The sequence below is a fragment of the Pichia membranifaciens genome, assembly GCF_001661235.1.
Source record: "Pichia membranifaciens NRRL Y-2026 unplaced genomic scaffold PICMEscaffold_2, whole genome shotgun sequence".
NCBI lineage: Eukaryota > Fungi > Ascomycota > Pichiomycetes > Pichiales > Pichiaceae > Pichia > Pichia membranifaciens.
This window is the reverse complement of record NW_017566983.1, coordinates 598,906-619,201: the sequence shown is the minus strand read 5'-3', so window position 1 is coordinate 619,201 and position 20,296 is coordinate 598,906. Positions and strand designations below refer to the sequence as shown.

The 20,296-nt window shown below is 46.1% G+C and overlaps 8 protein-coding genes across 8 annotated transcripts; 4 read left to right on the top strand and 4 right to left on the bottom strand.

Moving 5' to 3' along the window:
* Positions 1–2,176: 2,176 nt before the first annotated feature.
* PICMEDRAFT_15269 (hypothetical protein) lies at positions 2,177–3,367 on the top strand. Its single transcript, XM_019160743.1, has 2 exons — positions 2,177–2,251; positions 2,394–3,367. Exons 1-2 carry the CDS (start codon positions 2,249–2,251, stop codon positions 3,273–3,275), a joined length of 885 nt encoding a protein of 294 aa, XP_019018412.1. The 5' UTR covers positions 2,177–2,248; the 3' UTR covers positions 3,276–3,367.
* Positions 3,368–3,401: 34 nt separating this feature from the next.
* Positions 3,402–3,914, bottom strand: PICMEDRAFT_26364 (hypothetical protein; the record flags this gene model as incomplete). The annotated part of the gene is made up of 1 exon (XM_019162444.1): positions 3,402–3,914. A coding segment is annotated over one exon (513 nt), but the record flags the coding sequence as incomplete, so codon positions are not given.
* Positions 3,915–4,191: 277 nt separating this feature from the next.
* Positions 4,192–11,574, bottom strand: PICMEDRAFT_15267 (hypothetical protein). Its single transcript, XM_019160742.1, has one exon. The coding sequence runs from the start codon at positions 11,365–11,367 to the stop codon at positions 4,294–4,296; it is 7,074 nt and encodes a 2,357-aa protein (XP_019018410.1). The 5' UTR covers positions 11,368–11,574; the 3' UTR covers positions 4,192–4,293.
* Positions 11,575–11,784: 210 nt separating this feature from the next.
* On the bottom strand, positions 11,785–12,774 carry PICMEDRAFT_31551 (hypothetical protein; the record flags this gene model as incomplete). The annotated part of the gene is made up of 1 exon (XM_019162708.1): positions 11,785–12,774. The coding sequence occupies one exon, from the start codon at positions 12,772–12,774 to the stop codon at positions 11,785–11,787; it is 990 nt and encodes a 329-aa protein (XP_019018409.1).
* Positions 12,775–13,167: 393 nt separating this feature from the next.
* Positions 13,168–13,512, top strand: PICMEDRAFT_30963 (hypothetical protein; the record flags this gene model as incomplete). The annotated part of the gene is made up of 1 exon (XM_019162664.1): positions 13,168–13,512. The coding sequence occupies one exon, from the start codon at positions 13,168–13,170 to the stop codon at positions 13,510–13,512; it is 345 nt and encodes a 114-aa protein (XP_019018408.1).
* Positions 13,513–13,891: 379 nt separating this feature from the next.
* On the top strand, positions 13,892–14,620 carry PICMEDRAFT_71380 (hypothetical protein; the record flags this gene model as incomplete). The annotated part of the gene is made up of 1 exon (XM_019163909.1): positions 13,892–14,620. One exon carries the CDS (start codon positions 13,892–13,894, stop codon positions 14,618–14,620), a length of 729 nt encoding a protein of 242 aa, XP_019018407.1.
* A 233-nt stretch (positions 14,621–14,853) lies between these two features.
* On the bottom strand, positions 14,854–15,462 carry PICMEDRAFT_71379 (hypothetical protein; the record flags this gene model as incomplete). The annotated part of the gene is made up of 1 exon (XM_019163908.1): positions 14,854–15,462. The coding sequence occupies one exon, from the start codon at positions 15,460–15,462 to the stop codon at positions 14,854–14,856; it is 609 nt and encodes a 202-aa protein (XP_019018406.1).
* A 482-nt stretch (positions 15,463–15,944) lies between these two features.
* On the top strand, positions 15,945–18,704 carry PICMEDRAFT_10297 (hypothetical protein; the record flags this gene model as incomplete). The annotated part of the gene is made up of 1 exon (XM_019159659.1): positions 15,945–18,704. The coding sequence occupies one exon, from the start codon at positions 15,945–15,947 to the stop codon at positions 18,702–18,704; it is 2,760 nt and encodes a 919-aa protein (XP_019018405.1).
* Positions 18,705–20,296: the final 1,592 nt, after the last annotated feature.

The following is a 20,296-nucleotide window of genomic DNA, read 5'->3' as shown; positions in this document are numbered from 1 at the left end:
CAGAAACAGGTTGTAACTTATCCTCAACGGCGTTTGAAGATAGTTCCACTTTTTTCGTCTCAGTATCATCGTCCAGGTCCTTAATATTGATGAACTGGTCAGTATCAAATGGGGATACAACAGAAACAGGATGGGTTTCCCCACTTGAGCTGCCCTTGATGTTTGTTACCCCTTTCAGCTCGTGCAAACCTGACCGTCGCCTCTTATTTATGTAGTTCTGCACCTGTTTCAGTGCCGAGTTTATACTTAGGTCCAAGAAGTTTGTTTCGGGGTTGAATGCTGGGGATTTGACGTGCTCTACCACGTTGCTTATGAAAGTGTTCAAGGTGTCTTCCTCTCCCATCAGTTCGTCGACAGCACGATTGATATCTGGCGTGTGCATGTGGGAGTCGCCGAACCAGTTGAAGGTGCTCTGTGTTTTCACTGCCAAGTCCGTCTCTTTAGGAGTAACGGCGGCAGGAGTAGCAGGAGTAGCAGGAGTTGCAGGTGTGGACTCTGGCAATTCTTTTTCGTCCAACTTGATGTCTTGAGCAGGTAAAACCGCCACTGCTTCCTCACTGTCAGCGGTGGCAAAAGAGTCAGACAACGCTTTTTCTGGCTCTAGACTGGTCTCGAGTTTTGTCAGAGACCTACGTCTGGTCGACAATTTGTCGTCATTGAATCTCGTTCTATGCTCCTGCGTTTTCTTCTCGTACCCGGACTTTGTCACACGCGGGACAGTATCCGACGACTTCTCCCGACGCATCATCTTCTGTGACTCAATCATCGGCTGCAGGTCGAAGGTGTACCGTTGTGACTTGATGTTGAGCCTCCGCCAGATGCACTCGGTGTCTTTCTTCTGACAGGGGCCACACACCGGGTGAACCTCGTCACACTTCTTCTTCCTCTTGCGGCAGCTCAGACAGCCTGTCTTCGAGCGAGAGCTGAGGCCCACAAAGGAGCTGTTTTTGATCACCACCTTCCTCTCCTTCGAGGTCATCGTAGTGTGGCTTTGGGTCTGTGTCTGTGTCGAAGCAGTCGGCCGTTCCTCGTTTATAATTTCCGAAAAAGCAAAGGCGCCTCCTATCTATCCCTGTCCGAATACTAGCGTTTCTTTCCACACGCAGAACCTGTAACGCAACTATAGCCGAACACAAGACTTGATTGCAATAGTACACAGAGAAGTATGTCTCCGCTGATTGTCCGCTAGCCCTCCCACTCGCAGCCAAGCCCCACTAGAGTCGAACAGACGTGCTGGTCTCCTCCTGTCCTTCTTCTCCACCTCAGTGAGCATTCGGACCCTGTTGTTGATCCACAGATAACGAAAAAAAGCAGAACCGGCGGTCTCTTTCCGAGGGGCGGCCTATCTTTCGGGGCCGGGGGACGGGCACGTGACATGACTAACGTCTTCCTCTACATTTCGATGGAAGATACGGAGGATTCGGCCTGCTTGACGAACGTCAAGCCCGCGTGATGGCCTAGTTTTGGGCAGAAGTGCAATGCCTGACCAGGTGCTGCATTTGACACGTGTACCAATACGTAAGCCAAGTTGCCTAGAAAAGGCTTTCTCACGAAAGGTGGGCAAGCACAGAACGTCCAGGTGGGTCATTGTAGGCCTCAGTCTCGAGACTTCTAACGTCGGACATGAATAATACAAAGGTAGCGCAGGTACAGCCACCATCGAGAGCAGAGCGTGGCTGCGACGGCAGGAGGATGCTCTAGCTGCACGTGGTCACGGAGAACGCCATGCTGCAGACAAAGAAGGAACCGGAGAGCTACTTGCTGCAGTTGCTAGCATGAGTGACCGGGATTTCGAGGAAGTACGACGAGATGGCCAAAGTTTAGCAGCAGGCTGCTGTAGAGAGCGGTGGCTGGAATTCCCACGAGGCCGCCAGAACTCCCAGGAGTTCGACTGCTCGTAGGTCTGCCATAACGAGCGGATTCCTTTTCCTGCCGGCGGGCGGTTGGGCTGATGCGGCCGTGTCTGAGTCTTGGAAGCACAGTCCAACCAGCTCAGAAGGCCCAAGAGCAACTGCAACACCGTCAATCAGCTTCAGCTTTAGCTTCAGCATGTTAGAGTCGGCTCGCCCTTTTTTCTGACGCTCGCGCTGAGCATTTGTGGAAGGGAGCACCGGCTGGCTGGGGCAGCTCGAAACGGGTCGGTGGCAAAAGCGTTGATCCTGCTGCAACGCAGTGCAGGCTTTGGGGTGGCAACGGGAACATTTGACACCAACAGAGGCAGCAGTACACACACATAGGTTATCGAAATATGGTACGTAAGGGACAATTCTGTTTTTCCGGCAAGGCCGTGCGCCGATGGGGATAGACGTGTGATTCGGGATACTAACATTTTCTACCAACCGAGTCAACCAAGGGCTCGTGGACACGCCGTCCATTGCTTATGCTAACTGCAGTTCAGAAATAATTACGATAACGACGCAACCACCTTCTCGCCAACGGGACGTATTTTCCAGATAGAATATGCCATTGAGGCCATAAAACAGGGCTCAGCGGCTGTCGGATTGGTGAGCAAGACACATGTGGTGTTGGCAGCGTTGAAGAGAAATGCCGAGGAATTGGGCTCCTACCAGAAAAAGATAATCAAGGTCGACGACCATATGGGTGTGGCGCTTGCTGGGTTGGCACCAGACGCTAGAATCTTGTCCAACTACTTGCGTCAACAGGCCATGTCTTCGAAAATGGTGTTCAACAGACCTTTGAGTCTCTCCAAGGCCGTCCACTCTATAGCCGACAAGGCGCAAGAAAACACACAGTCTGCAGGCGGCCGGCCTTACGGTGTGGGTTTGCTTGTGGCAGGCTACGACGACACAGGTGCTCACCTGTACGAATTTTTGCCCTCTGGCTCGGTGCTAGAGTATGTAGGTGCCGCCATTGGTGCAAGATCTCAGGCTGCTAAGACCTTTATGGAAAGAAAACTAGAAGATTTTCCAGACGCCTCAAAGGAACAACTAATAGAGTATGCCCTGATTGCACTCAGAGACACACTTGCTCAGGATAAAGAACTAAATTCCGCTAATACAACCGTTGCGGTTGTCGGAGTCGATCAAGATTTCACCGTCTATGATGATGACGATGTCGAGCCATGGTTGAACCTTCTAGACAATCTAGCAAACACTAGAAATACCGCGCTTAAGGATGACGATGACGACGATGACGATGATGAGAACGACGGAGATAAAGCGACCTCGGGAGAGGCGGCAACGGAGGCTGGAGATAGTGCTGATGCAGGCACTCAGCCATCAGCGGAGTCCGAGTCTATGGATGTTGATCCATAGATAGTTTAGACACAACGTCACACTAATCACATTTATGTATGTATCTGTCTACGTAATTACACTTATAGATACTAAATTTAAATACCGTCTAAAAATTTTTCAGTTTTTCGAAACTCTAATCGGAATGCCTGGGCTATAGAACACTTCAACACAATTTTCCTCGGAAACATCGTTCTCATTAGTCACTACACAGAAATCTGTGGTTTTGTTCAAAACAACCATCGGACTATGCCATGTACCGAGGTTGTATGTGACCGCAGTATTACCCTTGAAAACATATGCTTCCACATTCTCGTAGTCTGGCTGCCCATCCTTATCTGGTGCCACGTTGACCACATAAGCATCTTCCTCGGGGTCTCTCCCCATTGGAACAAATGTTTGTGTTGAATATGGGTGTTTTTCTAAAACAGTAAGATTGTAAATCAACCCATCGCTATCAGTGGTCCACTTCTCAGGAATAACGCAGGATCTAAAGATATTCCAGTTTGTTGTTGCCACATGCTTGGATGGTGCTTCTGCAAAATTGTTCACGCATGGAGCCACTTTTATCAATTTGATAGCTGATCCCTGGTTGGCTGCATCAATTGGAACAGAATCTCTCAAATGGTCCACACTCATTGCAACACCATATCTTTCGAAGCCTGAATAGCTCCGTTTACTTTCTAATGTCTTTCTGAAAGCTGAAGTATCCACGTCCAAGACTTTCACCATTTTTTTGTCTTGTAGAAAAACTGTTTCGAGTGAGTGTTTGTTATAGCCAGCTCCAAAGTGAAAGAAAATGATTAAAAAGCCTAGGCTGTAGACAATGTGTATCTTATAACGATCAACTCCCCCCACTCTACCCTCGGCCATATGCGAGCTCGTTATCTATAATTTTCCTCAAACAGCTAGAACCTTTACGGGTGCTGCTTACTACCCCTGCACTTGAAAAGTAATTGTTTTTAGATATGAATTACTTAAGATAGCTTTACAAAGCAGTAATTAAAATACATAAATAATTGTTCAACGTTGAGGATGCTTATTGAAAAACACGCTCATAGTGTAAGATCCAGTCTTCACAAATAAAATTCATCAATCCAAAAGCTTCACGCATAGTTTCCGGACGACATCCCTCAACCAAACTACCACCCATGATTGTGGCCAAATTGTAGCTAGTCATTCTATTCTGAGACTTGTACTCTTCAATCATCCTCATATGTCTAGACAAACGCTCAATCAGATTGTAGTTGTAAATCGGTAATTTAGGAAGCACGGTTTTGTAAATCTCAAATCTAGCCTCGTCTTGTGCAACCTCACGTACTTTCGATATTTCTTTCACCAAATCGTCGCCAATTAATGGTTCAGGTAGCTCACGCAAATATGCTTTAATGCAACCAGTCAAATTATGGATATCAAAAACTAATGAGTTTTCCATGTTAAAATCTCCCATCTTGTTGACTTCGTCTTTGATTTGCTGAACGACACTAAGTGAAGCACTTTTACGATAAATACCAACTTCCTCTAGACCACGGAATTCGATCTCGCATAAAATCTTCTCGACTATCAAAGGGATTGGTGAACTATCCCTCTCACAAACGAAAACCAAGGGGGCACCAAAAGTAAGCTTAACATTGCTGTGAGCATACTGCTTATTCAAAATCCGAGAGTAAAACCAGTGCTTCTTTGCATACAGCAACTGGTAGATCCAATCACCGGCTTCCTGTTCATCATTAGTTTGAAACGTGTATTCGTGGTTGCTCGATGATGAGCCAATATCTATTGTGAAACTGTTTGGAGTACGATAAGTTGGGAATATCGAAACATCCTTGAGCATTATAGTCAAATATGGTTTTTGTTTCGAGCCAAGAATAGACGCACTTGGCAATTCATTCAACTCAACATTTTTCTTTTGAGTAACAGGTTGGTTAAAATTATTAATATTCAAGGAAAATGGACGAGATTTGAAGAAACCAAATTTGAATTTACTGGAAGACGAGTTTGAGTGTTGCTGCTGTTGCTGTTGCTGCTGCAAGGTTAATTTTTGGCCCCTTGAGTTTGAAGCACGAGTAAGAGTGGCTGATGATGGAGTCGAGTGGCCTGATTGATTAGACGCAATTGATTGATTAGGATCGACAGTATTAAGAGCTGTCGAGGAAGTAGTATCTACGATAGAAGCCGCATCACCATCTGTGTATGTACTAACGTTGTCCAACATACTGGAGTTGGCAACAAAGCTTTGACTATTCGTAATTGTACTAGTTGCAATACTAGCATCATCATTCTCGGCAGCTAATGGTTCTACTTGCTGAGAAATATGCTTATTGACAGTAGTCAAGTTCTGTTTTTCCAGTTGTCTTACCAATAGTTCACGCTTATTTTGTTCTAGCTTGATTAACTGAATTTGCTCTTTAACATGAGAGCTGAATACAGCGCATTTCTCCAATTTTTCAACGCTCCGTTCATGGGAAGAACGCTGATACATGGCTTTCAAACTAGGAATTAAACCTTGGAACTCAAACAAGAACGAAAACTCGCTCATATATGGTGAGCCAGTCTTTTTTGACTTTGACTGCAAACCATGAATCTTCAGGACACAATTGTAAACAAATCTGTTTTTATTGAAATTGATCAAAGCTGTATTGTCGATGTCCATATTAGGGACAAAACAGGCAAGCTCAACAAGTCGGCTTAAAATCCACCCCGGGCAAATGGACAGAGCTTCCGGCTGAATAGTCGCAGATTCATATTGACTTAATTTTGGAAGCATATCTGCTAGCTTATCACAACTCCACTCCTCATCGGTGTCAGCCTTCCATACTTCTGCAGCAAGCCTCCAAGAATGGGAAAAGAATCTTGATTCAGGTAACATGATTGTGTTTACCACAACAGATTCAATAAAACTTGGCACGTAAGGTGAAGTTTCAATCTTAGAGGTATTATCAACTTCATCAAAAAGCTTGACATTTTTCATTCTTGCATGACATATCTGAATAATCTTCAGAAGGGTGGACATACGTTCTATCCTTTCATCAAGATTGCATTCAAGATCCACAATTTGCATCAATAAATAATTTTGGATTCTTTCGTAAAGTTTGAATACAGACCTAATACTTGGAGGTAGGTTGTTGATTAGCTTATCAGAAGGATCTTTGCTAATGTTTTCATTGTCACTCAATGTCATAATCCAATTATAAATGTTAGAAACTAAAATTAGGTCTGGGTGAGTTGAGGGGTCTTGATAATTATAATTAAACATAGCCAATGGGGATCTAGTGATTAGCATCTGTATTATCTCAAAAGTATCAATCCAGTCCTCAGATCTTATAGGATTCATCACACATGCAATTGTATCGTCGAGTTTATTGATAAATATTGAGATCTCATCTATATCAGTTGAAGGAGGTAGTTTCATATATTCAGGAATGTTTGTCAATTCATCAGTGAAACTCAGTTCCACTAATCCGCATTGGGGAGTGTATGATTTTCTGATACAAATATTGCGGACCTGTTTATAAGCACTTTGCAATGACTTGTAAACATCAAGCACTCCAGAAACAATTTCAGGCGTTGAATTGACCTTCAACCATTTCAGGATTTTTGGCCATTCAGAAACAATTGCAACATCCATCATCTCTAAAAATGTATCAAACGCAGCTTTAGTAGGAATATCATCCATGAAATGTCTAAAATAGTCATTGGCCAGAATGAGTGTGGCTTCAATTACCCCAAGTTGAATTTGAACAACGAATTTCCAGTTGATTTTACTCCATGTCTCATTATCATCGGTTATTTCATCGTGCCACTGAGGAAATAAATCACCCCTATCAGTCATTGAGGAATGATTGTTCATAAACTTAGCAATTGATAGAGCAGCACTTTTTGAGCCATCAAATCTTTTATGCAAAGAGTCAATTAACTGTCTGGTGGTGTAAAACACTCTATAAGTTGCAAAAAAAGTGCAAGTGAAAGCAGAGTCATCCATTTGTAATAATATCGGACCCTCATTTTCAGTTTTTCTGGAGTATTTCTTTATATCTTCTAATCGGATATGGGTGCCAAAAACCGACGCCGTAAGAACAAGAAGATCTACTAATCTTTCTGTAGATGCAGCTGTGGCAACAATGTCAACACTGCTAGCGCTCTTAGGCGAATTAGAGACATTTTTTGATTCCCCCTCTTTGCTATCAGTGTTAAGCTTATTCATCGACGAAGTTAGGGTTGAATCTTCAGCAGCAGCCCTAGATGAAGTTGATTCATTGATGGCATCCTTCAAGTAAGTTTGATAAGAAGTGATGTAGTCTTCTAGGCTAAAACTTTCATGAGACAGGGTACTCATATGTTTATGATGACTTGGATTTTCGAAAAGTACACTTGAAGGCCTTGATCTTTTGTTTGGCTCTTCTTCTGTCGTTTTGGAAGAGGCCTCGTTAACGAGTTCGGTTGTTTTGAAAATAATCGAGTCGTCTTCAAGACGGAACTCCTCGCTGCCTGCATTGAAAAGGTCTCTCACATGTTTCAACGACAGGTTTCTGTTCTTGTGTTTTCCTGTCTCATTTAGCTCGATTATATTAGCCCCACCAATGGCGCCAATCAATTCTCTACGATCATAAATTCCGTAGTAAGGTAGTACCTCAGGGAATAAAATAGACGCGTAAGAGCCTAAAAACAAAGGACTTCTGGATGTACCATGAAAGCGGGCGAATTGACCAACATATGGAGGCTCAGCTTGAACAGATAAACCCATAAAATAGTTCAATGAGAACGGACCTTCTGAAGCATTGTAAGTGATTGCTGTTTTCAAGATGTTTGAGAGTGATTTATCTTTACAGCCATCTATTATTGAAGGATCATTGCTCGATTCCGACTTGCCTAAGAATTTGGATTTTACTCCAGGTTTATTGGTTATAGTATCATAATAGTTATCCCATTGTTTCAGATTCCATCCAACGACTTCCAGGTAAGAGCAATAGTTTTTGATGAAGTCAGTCTTGAACAGATCAAATGGTTCTGAGCTGCCATTTGAGGCATGGGTTTCAAAAGAAGGTAACTGCTCATTTCTAAAGTCTGCTGTATCAGCGGTAAACAGTTCACCAAAATGAGGAATAGCATCTTCTTTCGCATATAGCTCTCCAACTCTATTGGTAATCATAATTCTTATGTTAGAGTTGGTTTCATTCTTCAGAGAATCTGAAACTGGTAACTCGCTGCCGTGTGTTTGGGAATGATTTTGCTTATCCAGAGGATCCTTAGAGCCAAAAAGTTCATTTTTGCGAACCTCAAAAACTACAGGTGCCCATTTCTTTTTAATTGTTTGTAGATAGGACCTTTCAACGTGTCCCCAGGTTTCACTTAATCTCAAAACTGGCTGGGAACAAACCATTATAGCGATTCCTAACCAAGATACCATGTCACCTTGTTCACATAATGTTGAGCCCAAGTGAATCCATTTCATTAGAACATGAGATCTCTTTTCTGGAGAAACTGAAGTGCTTTTATCTTCAAACAAGTGGAAAGCTAATAACCTGCCTAAATAATGTGTATGGATAGGTGGAATAAATTGCAAAGGATTGAAACGCCAGTACTCAAATGAAGCTTCGATAGTCTCTAAGCGAGAGAATATAGTTGAACGGTCTGATCTTGGGGACCAATATTTCATGAAATGGGCATCAATTGCATGAATTTCATGAGCTAATGATTCAGTTGACAACATAATAAACTTTTCACCAGATATTAGGTCAGTTTGAGAAACCTGTAGGATTTCAATAGGTGCTAAGATATTACCTGATGTTGAAACTTTTTCAAAAGAAATTAATCTCAGTAAAGAAGCACGATGGGCTATCAATTTTTCAGATATTTGCTTCACATCGCTCTCTCTCAAATATTTACCTGATTTTCTTGATAACAGATTTACTAGGTTGCCAAGTAAGTTGAAAATCTCATCGTCTAACAAAGTTCCATTGAATTTTTCCAGCGTTATTTCAATTATTCTTTTGACTCTATTGAGGAGAATACCAGTTTCCATATCCGTCATGATGATTGATTTTTTCTTCAGTACTTCTGCATCCGTGAAATGTTCCAAGTACTTGAGGAAATAAACTAAAGGTTCGCTCAAGCTACTCACTAGCGGTAAAATTTCAACCAGTTTTTCAGCCATCCTATCTGAAGGGTAAAACAGAATGGTATGGCACATAGCCTCTAGTGTACCTCTTAATATGAGCCCTGACGTCATATCAAATACTAGTTTTGGGTGTGGACAAGAAGGAGATTGATAGTATAAATCATGAATGATCAAAGGTAAATGTTTGCTCCCTTGTGAGGATGGCTTCATGGATGGTCTTTGGCTCATTTCTACCGAACGTGCACCGAGTAGCTTGTTATAGTTATCAAATGCTTCTCTATCTGCATCCAAAACCAAATCATTAAGTTCAGTATTAGTATTTCTACTACTGTCGTAGAGCTTTTTAGCGTCTCCTAAACCAGGAGCCGATTCATATTCATCAATTGCCATTGATAAAAGCATCGAATCACTTTGAACAAGCGGGTTCATAGTAACCGGCACTTCGTTTTCAGCCTCAGCTTTGACTTGTCCGTCTAATGGGGCATCTTCAGTTTCTACGTTGGACTCAGTTTTATGGATTGGCTGACTTGAAGAGATCACATCTGTTTTACTTTTGACAAATTCATTATCAAGAATCATTCCCATGCCGGAGCCTGACGACTGTTGACTGACTTTTACATTCATACTTTTAGCAAAGGAAAGCTCAGCAGGCGGTTTGTGGACAAGAAGATAAGAACCTTTCAATTCCAAACGGAATAAGCGAGAATCGTTCGGATCTAAAATACGGTTCGCCCAACTTGACTTTTTAGATGAATTGTCCCATTCAGGCTTAACCAAAGAGGAAATGTTATATTGACCTGAGGAGGAGTTTTTCACGTTTGACTGGTTGCTGCTACTAAAAGCTGTATTTGTTGAGATTCCAGAATTAAAAACCGTTGATCTTGCGGAAGAAATGAAGGATTGGTCGACACTGTATACGGAAGGAGCATAGTTAGAGCGATTGCTCGAGAGGACTTTGGGAAGAACGCCACGGCCTGTTCTCTTGATTTCACCTTGCAGCTTCCTACTCGAGTCTGGTACTAAGGTTGCAGTAGTTGTTGCGACAGAGTGAACAGACTCTCTTCTTTGAGGTTGGGGTTGTAGCTGGGGTTGGGAATGCAGCTTCGAGTTATCAAATCCGGAATTGTCAGTCGAGGAGGTCGTTTTCTCGAGCTCGGGGGATGACGGAATAGGATTTGCAGAGCTTGAGCTGGAGCTGGGAAAGGCGGATAGGTTCGTTGTCTTTTCGATGGCTTCCATAGTCGTGTCTGCAGCAAGGTCGTTTTCATTGAAGGTATCATTTAACGCATCGTCGAGGTTGATTGGGTCAGGAATGCTGGATGGTTGGAGAAAGGTGTCTGCAGCCAGGGGAGAGCCTTTGCCAATGGATGGAGAGGATAGAAAAGAAATTGGGTGGTCGGAGGCTGCTGATGGTACCGCTGCTGGCGCTGCTGGTTGGCCCTTAGATGGAGCCTGAAATTGGTGGTGCATAGACGCTGACGTTGAAGCCAAGTTCGACGAGCTCTGAGAAGACTTCACCGAGCCATGGAACGAAGGTGTCCTGGAAGGGCCTTGCGAGCCGTGAGCATAGGTCTGAGGATGGGTGCCGAGGGAGTGGACGCTGTTGTTGAGGTTGGAAAGGGTGGAGCTGCGGCTTATCAGCGGGTTGTCGATCGAGGATCGAGAGCTACTGCCTGCAGCGTTGTGGTGAAGCTGGGTTGGCAGCGCAGGCTGCTGCTGCTGCTGCTGCTGCTGCTGATGGAGCGGGTGTCCTGGTCGGTACTGCGTCGCAGGCTTCTTCTGTGCCTGCGATTGAGCGTGTGGATGTGGCTGCGACGGAGACGTCGAGGACGGCTGCGGTTGGGCGTGGGACTGAGCATGGGAGTGTGCCGGCGACGCATTGTGCGGCGAGTGGTAGTTCAGGTACTGCTTCCTCCGGGAGCTGCTCTCCCTGTCCCTGTCCCTGTCCTTCTCTCTGTCCTTGTCCTTCTCCTTCAATCCGAGAAACTTCTTCATGGTGTGTGTCGGTCGGTGGTGGGGGCGGCCTCGGGGGCTAGAGCGGCACTGTGTTGGTGTCGGTGTCGGTCTCGGGTCCAGCGCACTGTTGGGTGTTGCGTCTTGTGGCACACACTTGTCTCCACCTGCTGCGTGTCCAGATGCTCTGCTGCACACGAGAAGAACAAAGAGCCCGCCAGCGACGTATGGCGGCTACGTGTCCGGGGCTTCTGTTTCCCTGCTGCTGCTGCGTCCACAGGGAAGAGGCCGCATCCAACGGCCGGCGGGCCAAGAAAACAACCCTCAGCTCAACCGCTGCCCTTTTTTCATTTACGAAGTTTTTGGTTACTTAATAAGTTATGGGTCTGCAAATCCCGGCAACGGGGGGTCGCGAGGGGCCGCGACAGGCGTGCTGTTGCGTCGGCAACATGAAAGGGCTCAAAGAGCCATTTGGGCAAGTTTGAGTACGGCGTCCTTTGTTTGGGCACCGCCGATGAAGCCGGCGGCGTGGATGAAGGTGCAGCCGGGGACGCCGGTGATGGTGCTGAGGGCGTCGTCGCGGAGACCTCTCCAGGGCTCGGGAAGCTTCTTGCGGGAGTCGAAGCTGGCGGAGTTGAGCGGGACGGCGGCTATGCGCCAGCAGTTGCTGCTGTCGGGGAAAAGCACAAAGAGGATCTCGCCGGCAGCGCCGTTGTCGGCCTCGACCTGGAAGAGGTGCTCCTTCCAGGGAACAAAGCGGTCGAGCAGGAGGATGCGGCCGCTCTTGTCGAGGGCGTGTCTGGCGGCAAAGGCGTCGACGACGTACTGCTTGGCCTTGAGGAAGGAGTGGCCCATGTAGGAGAGGTAGTTGAGGAAGGCGTCGCCGATGAGCTTGGACGCCTGCTGGAACTGTCTGTCGAAGTCGTGGTCGGTGGCGTCGGACTCCCAGCTCGGGTTGAGGTTGGAGACCATGCCGGCGAGGGAGAAGTTGCGGTCCTTGAACCGCGGGGTCAGCGTGTCCTTCTCGGCGTACATGTCGATGCCGTTGTCGTTGGCGTCGACGGCCTCGATGAAGTCTGCGTAGATCTTGTCGTAGAGGTAGTCGATCTTCGCTGCGTCGGCGGCAACCGCCTCGTCGAGCGAGATCACCGTCGCAATCACCTCGCGGCCAAAGTGCTTGTACACCAACCCGGCCGAGGAGAGCTTCGTGCTGTACTTGTCGTTGAACGTCGACGCAAACTCTCTCTGGTGGTGGTCGAAGTACTTGGCGCCGTCGTACTTGCCGCTGACGTCCACGACGATATCGGACGCGTCCCAGTCGGCTGGGTTTCTCGACCGAACGAGCTTGGCGTATCTGTACTGGGGGAGCAGGCGGAGCATGTAAACCGCGAGCGCCTCGTCCGCGTGGAAGGAGCCTGAGTGGGTGCAAATCTGGAGCATCTTGGACATGTCTGGCTGGCTGCTGCGAGGAGTCGTCTGCGAATGGATGGTTTCAAGAGCCCTTCCACTAAACCCTGGCTAAGTAAAGCTGTCAAATTAGGGGACTTGTATTACAAATAGGAAGAAAAGTTTTCTTAGCCAAGGCACCTAACACCAAAATTCCTCAACCGGCGTGCTTACGTCATCAAGCCAACGTAATCAGGCCACATTGCTGACGTCAGCAGCAGGCGCTGTCCTCCTCTTTTGCCGACTCGTGTTTTTTTCACGTTGTACTTCTACTTGGGCACACCACTGCAAAGGCCGCCTGCCTGGCCAGCAACAGCCCCAGCCCTAGCCCCAGCCCCAGCAGCAGCCCCACCAGCTTTCACCCCCACCAGCCCATCCGCAATGTTCTGGCGCCGCATGCCGAAGCTCACCCGCTCGCAGTTCGAGCTAGCGAAGTTCACGTTCTATCTCATGACCCCGATCACGATCATGTACTACGTCGGGATCGATACGGACCGCAAGTTCAACGTCCCCGGCTACTGGCCAGACCCGGACACGCTCAACAAGATCCCGAAGGAGCCGCACGAGATCCAGGCGGAGTTGGCGAGAATCAGACAGGCGAAGATCGAGAAGAGACGCAGACTCGAGGAGAAGGCCAAGCTGCTTGGGATCACGCCGGACGAGGAGGAGGAGCAGGACCGGGCCGCAGCCGATGGCAGCACGCAGGACGCCGTCGAGGCAGTACTGACCACCGACGAGTAGTCTCCGGCCCCGCTGCCGGCCCCCTCCGACTTGTACATATATAGCACCGTCTAGCACAGCAAAACGCCCCATTCTTATCTTGCGCTTACGTAACCCGAGTCCTTGTTTCTCTCTCCCTCCGGTAAAGACGCAGACACAGAGGAAGAAACAGAGATGCCGATCGATTCGTGTGCTCACACAGACACAGAGACACACCGGGGTCCCCGCCGGGGCCGTTCTTCTCGGACACAGACCGGACACATTCCCCGGGAATGTACCTGCTACGTAGGCACCGCTGCTACTGCCACCAGCCTGCCTGCACCGCACCACCACTGTCTCCCGCTACCGAACACACCTCCGGGGCGCTTTTCTCCCCGCTTCCTCCAGTCTCCCCCCCCCCATGTCTGCCGCAAAACTTCTCTGGAAAGAGTTCAGAGACATCACACACCCGAAGACGGGCCTCAAGCAGGTGCACGTAGAGCTTCCGGACGAAAACATTTTTGTGTGGAACGTGTCGCTCATAGTGGTCGACCCGGAAAGCAGTTACAACGGCGCATATCTCTCCGGCCAGCTACGATTCCCCTCCAACTACCCCTTTGCTCCGCCGTCGTTCAAGTTCACGCCGGCGATCTTCCATCCAAACGTGTATGTCGACGGACGCCTCTGCATCTCGATCTTGCACACCGCAGACAACGAGACGTCGGATGAGCCTGTCAACTTTACGTGGTCGCCCGCCCAGAACGTGGAGAGCGTGTTGCTCAGCATCCTGAGTTTATTGGAGGACCCGAACGTCAACAGTCCGGCCAACATCGAGGCCAGCATCTGCTACCGCAAGCAGAAGGACGTGTACAAGCAGAAAATCAGGGCTGATGTGCAGAGGAGCAGAGAACGCATGCCGTCGGACGTCGTGCTGCCTAGTATCGAGGAGATAACGGCCCACAAGTCGGCTGCGAACGGGAACGAAGAGGAAAACGATGAATGGTGGGACGACAACTTCTACGATGACGAAGAAGACGACGAAGACGACGACGACGACGACGACGACGACGACGACGACGAGGTTGACGACAGCCACAGCGACCACGAAAACTACGTCGATATGACAGATAAAGTCAACACAAAAATATGATAGATACTTCCTTGCTTGTTTAGTACGATACTAGGTACACTTTTCTCTCACCTCCGCCCCTTCCCACCCAACTTTCTTCCTCTCTTTTTTCCTTCATCCCACCACTCTTCCACATACTGATATATCATGAAATAGCCCTAGATGAAACTCTAACCCGTTTTTTCTTTTCCCTCAATGTACATGTTTATTTATATATATATATATATATATATATATAAATGCGTGCATCACTTCTACAACTTGTTCGAGAGAATCGAGCATAGGCTGCTCAGTCGAGACACAGCCAAAGCAGACGGATACGTTGAGGATGTGCAAAGGAGCAACGCATATCGCTCACTAACCTCGTGTATGTACAACCGGTAGCTCCCAAAGGAGTACACTTGCCACCGCGTCCCCTCCGAACGCTGGCCCCATTCCCGTATAACCATCAACGAAAGAATATTCAAGTTGTCCACCGGGTTTACATTAGCGTTGATATAGTCCGGGTCGTACGTCTCGTCCATTTTATCGAGCTGCTGCTGCAGCTCCTCGATCCGGTACTGCGGCGACAGCTTGCTGTCGCTCTCATCGCCACTGCCTGCCCCCTCTCGCATATTACTGCTGATACCATTAGCTCCGATGTTGTTGGTGCTTCCATTCAGATTGTACGCCGTTGTGTTCATGTTCCCGCTGCTGTTGGCCGTGCTTCCAAACGTCGTGTTGTATTGTGACTGCAACAGCGGTAGCGTCTCGTTCATGTCGCCCAGCAGTGTCGTCGTGTTTCCTGGATGATTCTGCGCAAACGTACTGTCGCCCGCTTCCACACTTCTGGGAGGTTCATGCGACGTCTTGTCCTGTTCCATCGCTGTCTTTGAGATGCATGAGAGCAGTGGCTTCTGTGACGCCAGCGATATTAGAGACGCCGACAGCGGGAGACTTTCCGTGAGCTCCGGACACGGCTCCAGGAGCTGCAAAAGCAGCGGTTGTAGACTTGTCGATTGTAGCATATCCTCTGTCTTTTCTCTATCAAACCTGTTCTTTTCTAGTGGTCTCTCTCTGATCTGCTACTAGCGGTATCATCACCACCATCCCCATTCATGAGGCCCCCGTACAAGCTGTTCGCTCTGCCCCACGCGGGCGGCACGCGGCTTCCCTGAGAGGAAACGAGAACCCGCCCCGTCTTTCCTTGCGGGAACGCGTTGCGTTCGTTGTTTCCCTCTCTGTCTTGCTGAGCATGGATTGAACTAGGCCATTATGAGGAGACATTCGACCAGAAAGCAAGAGCTAGATAGCGAGAAACTCACTTAACAAGTCAACCAGACAGCAGACCGTCTGTCACCCCTCAATGAACAAAGCGCCGGCTGCCTGTGGCAACAGGCCACCCTTGAAGGATACGTCCAAACACTTTGTCAACACACCCACGTCAAAATCACTGGCCGCTCCGGTGGGGCCAGTCAAGAAGCACCAGAAAAGCCAAGAAACGCATAGCCTTCAGCCAGCCGATCTATCTGTAGTGCACATGCAGAAACTGAACACTAGTGACCGGACTCCTTTTCTCATGGGCACATCGACTCCTAAAAAGGATGGGTTTTTACCCTCTTTGACGAGCCGTAATCTAAATAATTCCACCACCACGAGCATTCCGGCGACTCGGTCCACGGCATCCATTGCCGCTGCTAAGAATACTGCTGCTACGACAGAGAGCAATATCGAATCAACCGCTGCCAATCATGCCAGTATCGTTGGTAATAATAAGAATCATACAAATAGTAGTAACAACAACAACACAGTTTACAAAAAAATGACAGGTAATGAACTATCCAAATGGCAGCAGACTTGGAGAGAAATATTGCCGAAGAGCTATGTCTACTTCGAGCAAGATGAGTCCAACGAGCGTGACAAAAAAAGAGCAATGATAGCCTTAAAGAAATTGGGAGCAACAGTTGAGCCTTTTTTTTGCGAAAATGTCACCATCATAGTCTCCAAACGCTCATATAACAAATCTGCACAATATCCAAAAGGTGACATTTTCAGATATGCGGTCAAGAAGCAGTTGAAAGTTTGGAATGTTGAAAAAGTGTTTCGGTTTTTGAGTCACCTCGGTGAGCAAGTACCCGAGGTCGAAGAATACGATCCTACCACTGCAATTACCACTACCATCACCACCACTGTTAATACGATCAGCAATAATGCTCTTGCTCCGCAGACTGCTATCAATAGCAACGTTCATAACAATAATCTCAGTAATTTGTTGATGAATGAGAGAATTTTCGGACCAAGCGACCGCGATCCTAGTGTCAAGAGAAACGATTTCAAGTATTTCACAGAACTTTACCTATATATATGGGACGTTACTCATAAAACTCGCCCTGTTGCTATCAGAGAATGGAAAGATAAATCATTATACCCAAAAATTCACCACACAACTAACGGAAAATCTTTGTTTGTGCCCGAATCAAGATCACAAAATGCAATCAGTATATTGAAAAGACATCAAAGACGTCTGCAATGCCTGAATGACACATTTTCCTATAGACAAAGTATAATTGAATCTGCATACGACATCGATATCCCTAACCATAAAGTGCGCCATCCTTCGTATGAAGAAAGGGTAGCCTTCAAAAGAAAGTGGGAAGAAACAATCTACAAATTTAACCCAGACGAAAATCCCAAGTTAAAGTATAAAAAACTTCATGATTCATTGAATGATAAAGATAAAAAGCAATTTTCTGATATCTTTCCAGCCGAGGAAAAATTTGAACTTCCCCTGGCTGACTTGTCCTCTTCTAATAAGAGACATAAAGGATTCACCTTAAGTAAAATGAGTGAATGTGAATCTCAAGATGATGAAAATGTTGATAATATCAGAACTGTACATATCATTCAGAAAAAGTATGAAAAAGATAACGATGGAGCTAAAATAATCTCCAACTCGAAGCATAGCAATTCTAAAACAGGGGTTGGAGCTCAAGGGGAAATACTGATTCATGATTATAATACCGAGCATGAAAAGAATAGCAATGATCAAAAGGCTAACTATGATATCGATGATTATGATAATGATGTCGATATCAACGATGATAACTACAAAGATATTTTGAAGTTGGTATCAGATAAAGTTGACGTAATAGATGTGATTAATAATCCTTTAATAAACGGTACCAGGGCAACTGATTGTCAGAATTCTGATATAACTAAAAAGAATGATTTACAAGAAGTCACAGAACAGTGTACTACACATACCAATTATATGAAAAGGCTGCCAAAATTGATGCGTGAGGATAGTATAATTAATGCCAGGTCACAAAATGTGTCTGCGGATGGGAAACTTCTATGCGATTATGGTGAAATTGCTGCTTCTGGGATTCAAGCTTCAGGGGTTAATCCTAGTGGAACTTTCTCTCACGGGAATGCAGTGGGTGGTATTGGAAATGGTTTGGGTCCGAGTAAATCTCAAGTTGTAAATAAAACTTTAGCCAATGAGCATAAAAGAATTGTGGTTCTGACTCCTGCGTTAAACAGTAGACAAAAGAACGGTGGGGTACTTGCTACGATCAATCCTGAAACTTTGAAAAACATGGAAAACATGCAGCAGAAGGAATCTTGTGGTGCTTTACTTATAGCAGATGACACCATACCTGAAACACAAGAACAAATGATGGCCGGGTATAAAGATTCTTCAAATAAGACAACCATTAACGAAGATGAGCTTGCGGCATTGCGGTCTGTGGAGGCCGCCAATCCATTCATTAGTGAAGGCTTGCTGAAGCAGTCTAAAAATGATGCCAACAAAGACATTGATGAAAATAGTAGCACTCGCACTTGTCCAAAGGTTGGCAAACAAGCCTTAAAGCAGGATGTTGAAAATCTGGCTCTGTTCAAAAGACAGTCAAAAAAGAATGTCACTGCTGCCATTGGAATTTTCAAAGAACAAAAAATCGAAAGAAGCAAACATGAGATGAAACCTGGATATTGTGAAAATTGTAGAGTCAAATACTCAGATTTTTCTGACCATGTCTTTTCCGAAAAGCATCGCTCTTTTGCTGAAGATGACTCTAATTTCAAACAAATCGATAGTTTAATCGATCTCCTTCTTATTCCTTAAACCTTTTATTTATCTGGAATCGTAATTTATGCTTTAAATCTTATAAATTGTTGAGAAAATGCCAAGTATAATGCGTCTTACATTAGATAGCTCAATGGCATTGAAATTAAAATAAAACAGAATAAAATATATAACACATTTATATACGGATAACAAATGAATACGACTGGAAAGACCATAACAGATAACGCCACGAAACAAGGCCGAAGGAAAATGGTATCAAAAAAATAAGGGGACGAAAGAAAAAGTCAAAAAAAATGAGCACATCGGGAACTGTTGAGTGCTATGTATAAATTTAACCAGTGAATAAATTCACAAAGAGAAAAAGAGATTAGACTGAAAAGATTCCAAAAAGTTTCCAGTCACTGCAGTAGTAAGATAATTGGTATAATGTAGTAGATAGATGAAACAGTCATGCTCTTAGCTGCGCCACCTTGGTAAGTGCTTAGGCTTGGGGAAATCCCTCCTGTTGGTTTCGGCCCAGATCTAGATCTAGATACCGAGGAAGATATTGTCTGTTTAGCAAATGGTAACGATGGCGTTGGCTGGTTAACATTATTAGTTTGTTCAGTTAGCAAAGTTGATCTCAGGGAAGAATCATTACGAGGGACTGTGGTAGCAGCTTGCTGAGGGGATGTGACTTGCCTTGTGTTTGTCTTAGGTTTAGGATCGAAAACTGAACTAGCATCTGAGTGGGCTTGACTGGATGTTGGAATTGTGATGCTGTATTCAGGTACACTATGACTATAGCTGGAAGGGCCTGGCTTAGTTTCTTCAGAAGCACCGGCGTTGCCAGGAAAAGTCAAAGTGATTGGTGCAGTTGATGCAGTTGGTGCAGTTAGAAGAGAGGTAAGCGAAGATTGGTCATGAGTTGTTAGGGTGTCAATAACTGTGGTATTGGAGTATCTTTGATAATTTGAAGATGAACTGACAGAAGAGATTGGAATTTTCGGAATTGAAGGAAAAGTAGAAGTATGAACCATCGAAGAAACCTCAAATGAAGATGCCAAAGGAAGAGACGCCATAATTGAAGATGAGTCCTTTGACACTGATGATGAAGACAGAGTTAATGTTATTGAAGAAATACAAGATGCACAAGTTGACGGCACTGACGATGGTTCCAACAACGATGAAACAGTTGATAAAAGTAACGATGAAGTTGATAATGGCGCAGAGGATGGTGCCGAGGATGGTGCCAAGGATGGTGCCGAGGATGGTGCCGAGGATGGTGCCGACGATGGTGCCGACGATGGTGCCGACGATGGTGCTGACGATGGTGCAGAAGATGGTGCAGACGATGGTGTAGAAGATGGTGTAGAAGATGGTGCAGCCGATGGAACCGACGATGGTGCTGACGATGGTGCTGACGATGATGCTGACGATGATGCAGACAATGGTGTAGAAGATGGTGCAGCCGATGGTGCAGACGATGGTGCAGACGATGGAACCGACGATGGTGCTGACGATGGTGCAGAAGATGGTGCTGACGATGGAGCTGAAGATGGTGCAGACGATGGTGTAGAAGATGGTGTAGAAGATGGAACCGACGATGGAACCGACGATGGTGCAGCCGATGGTGCTGACGATGGTGC

Coding starts and splice junctions, on each gene's coding strand:
- PICMEDRAFT_15267 (XM_019160742.1), bottom strand. CDS start 11,367: ATGAAGAAGTTTCTCGGATTGAAGGAGAAGGACAAGGACAGAGAGAAG.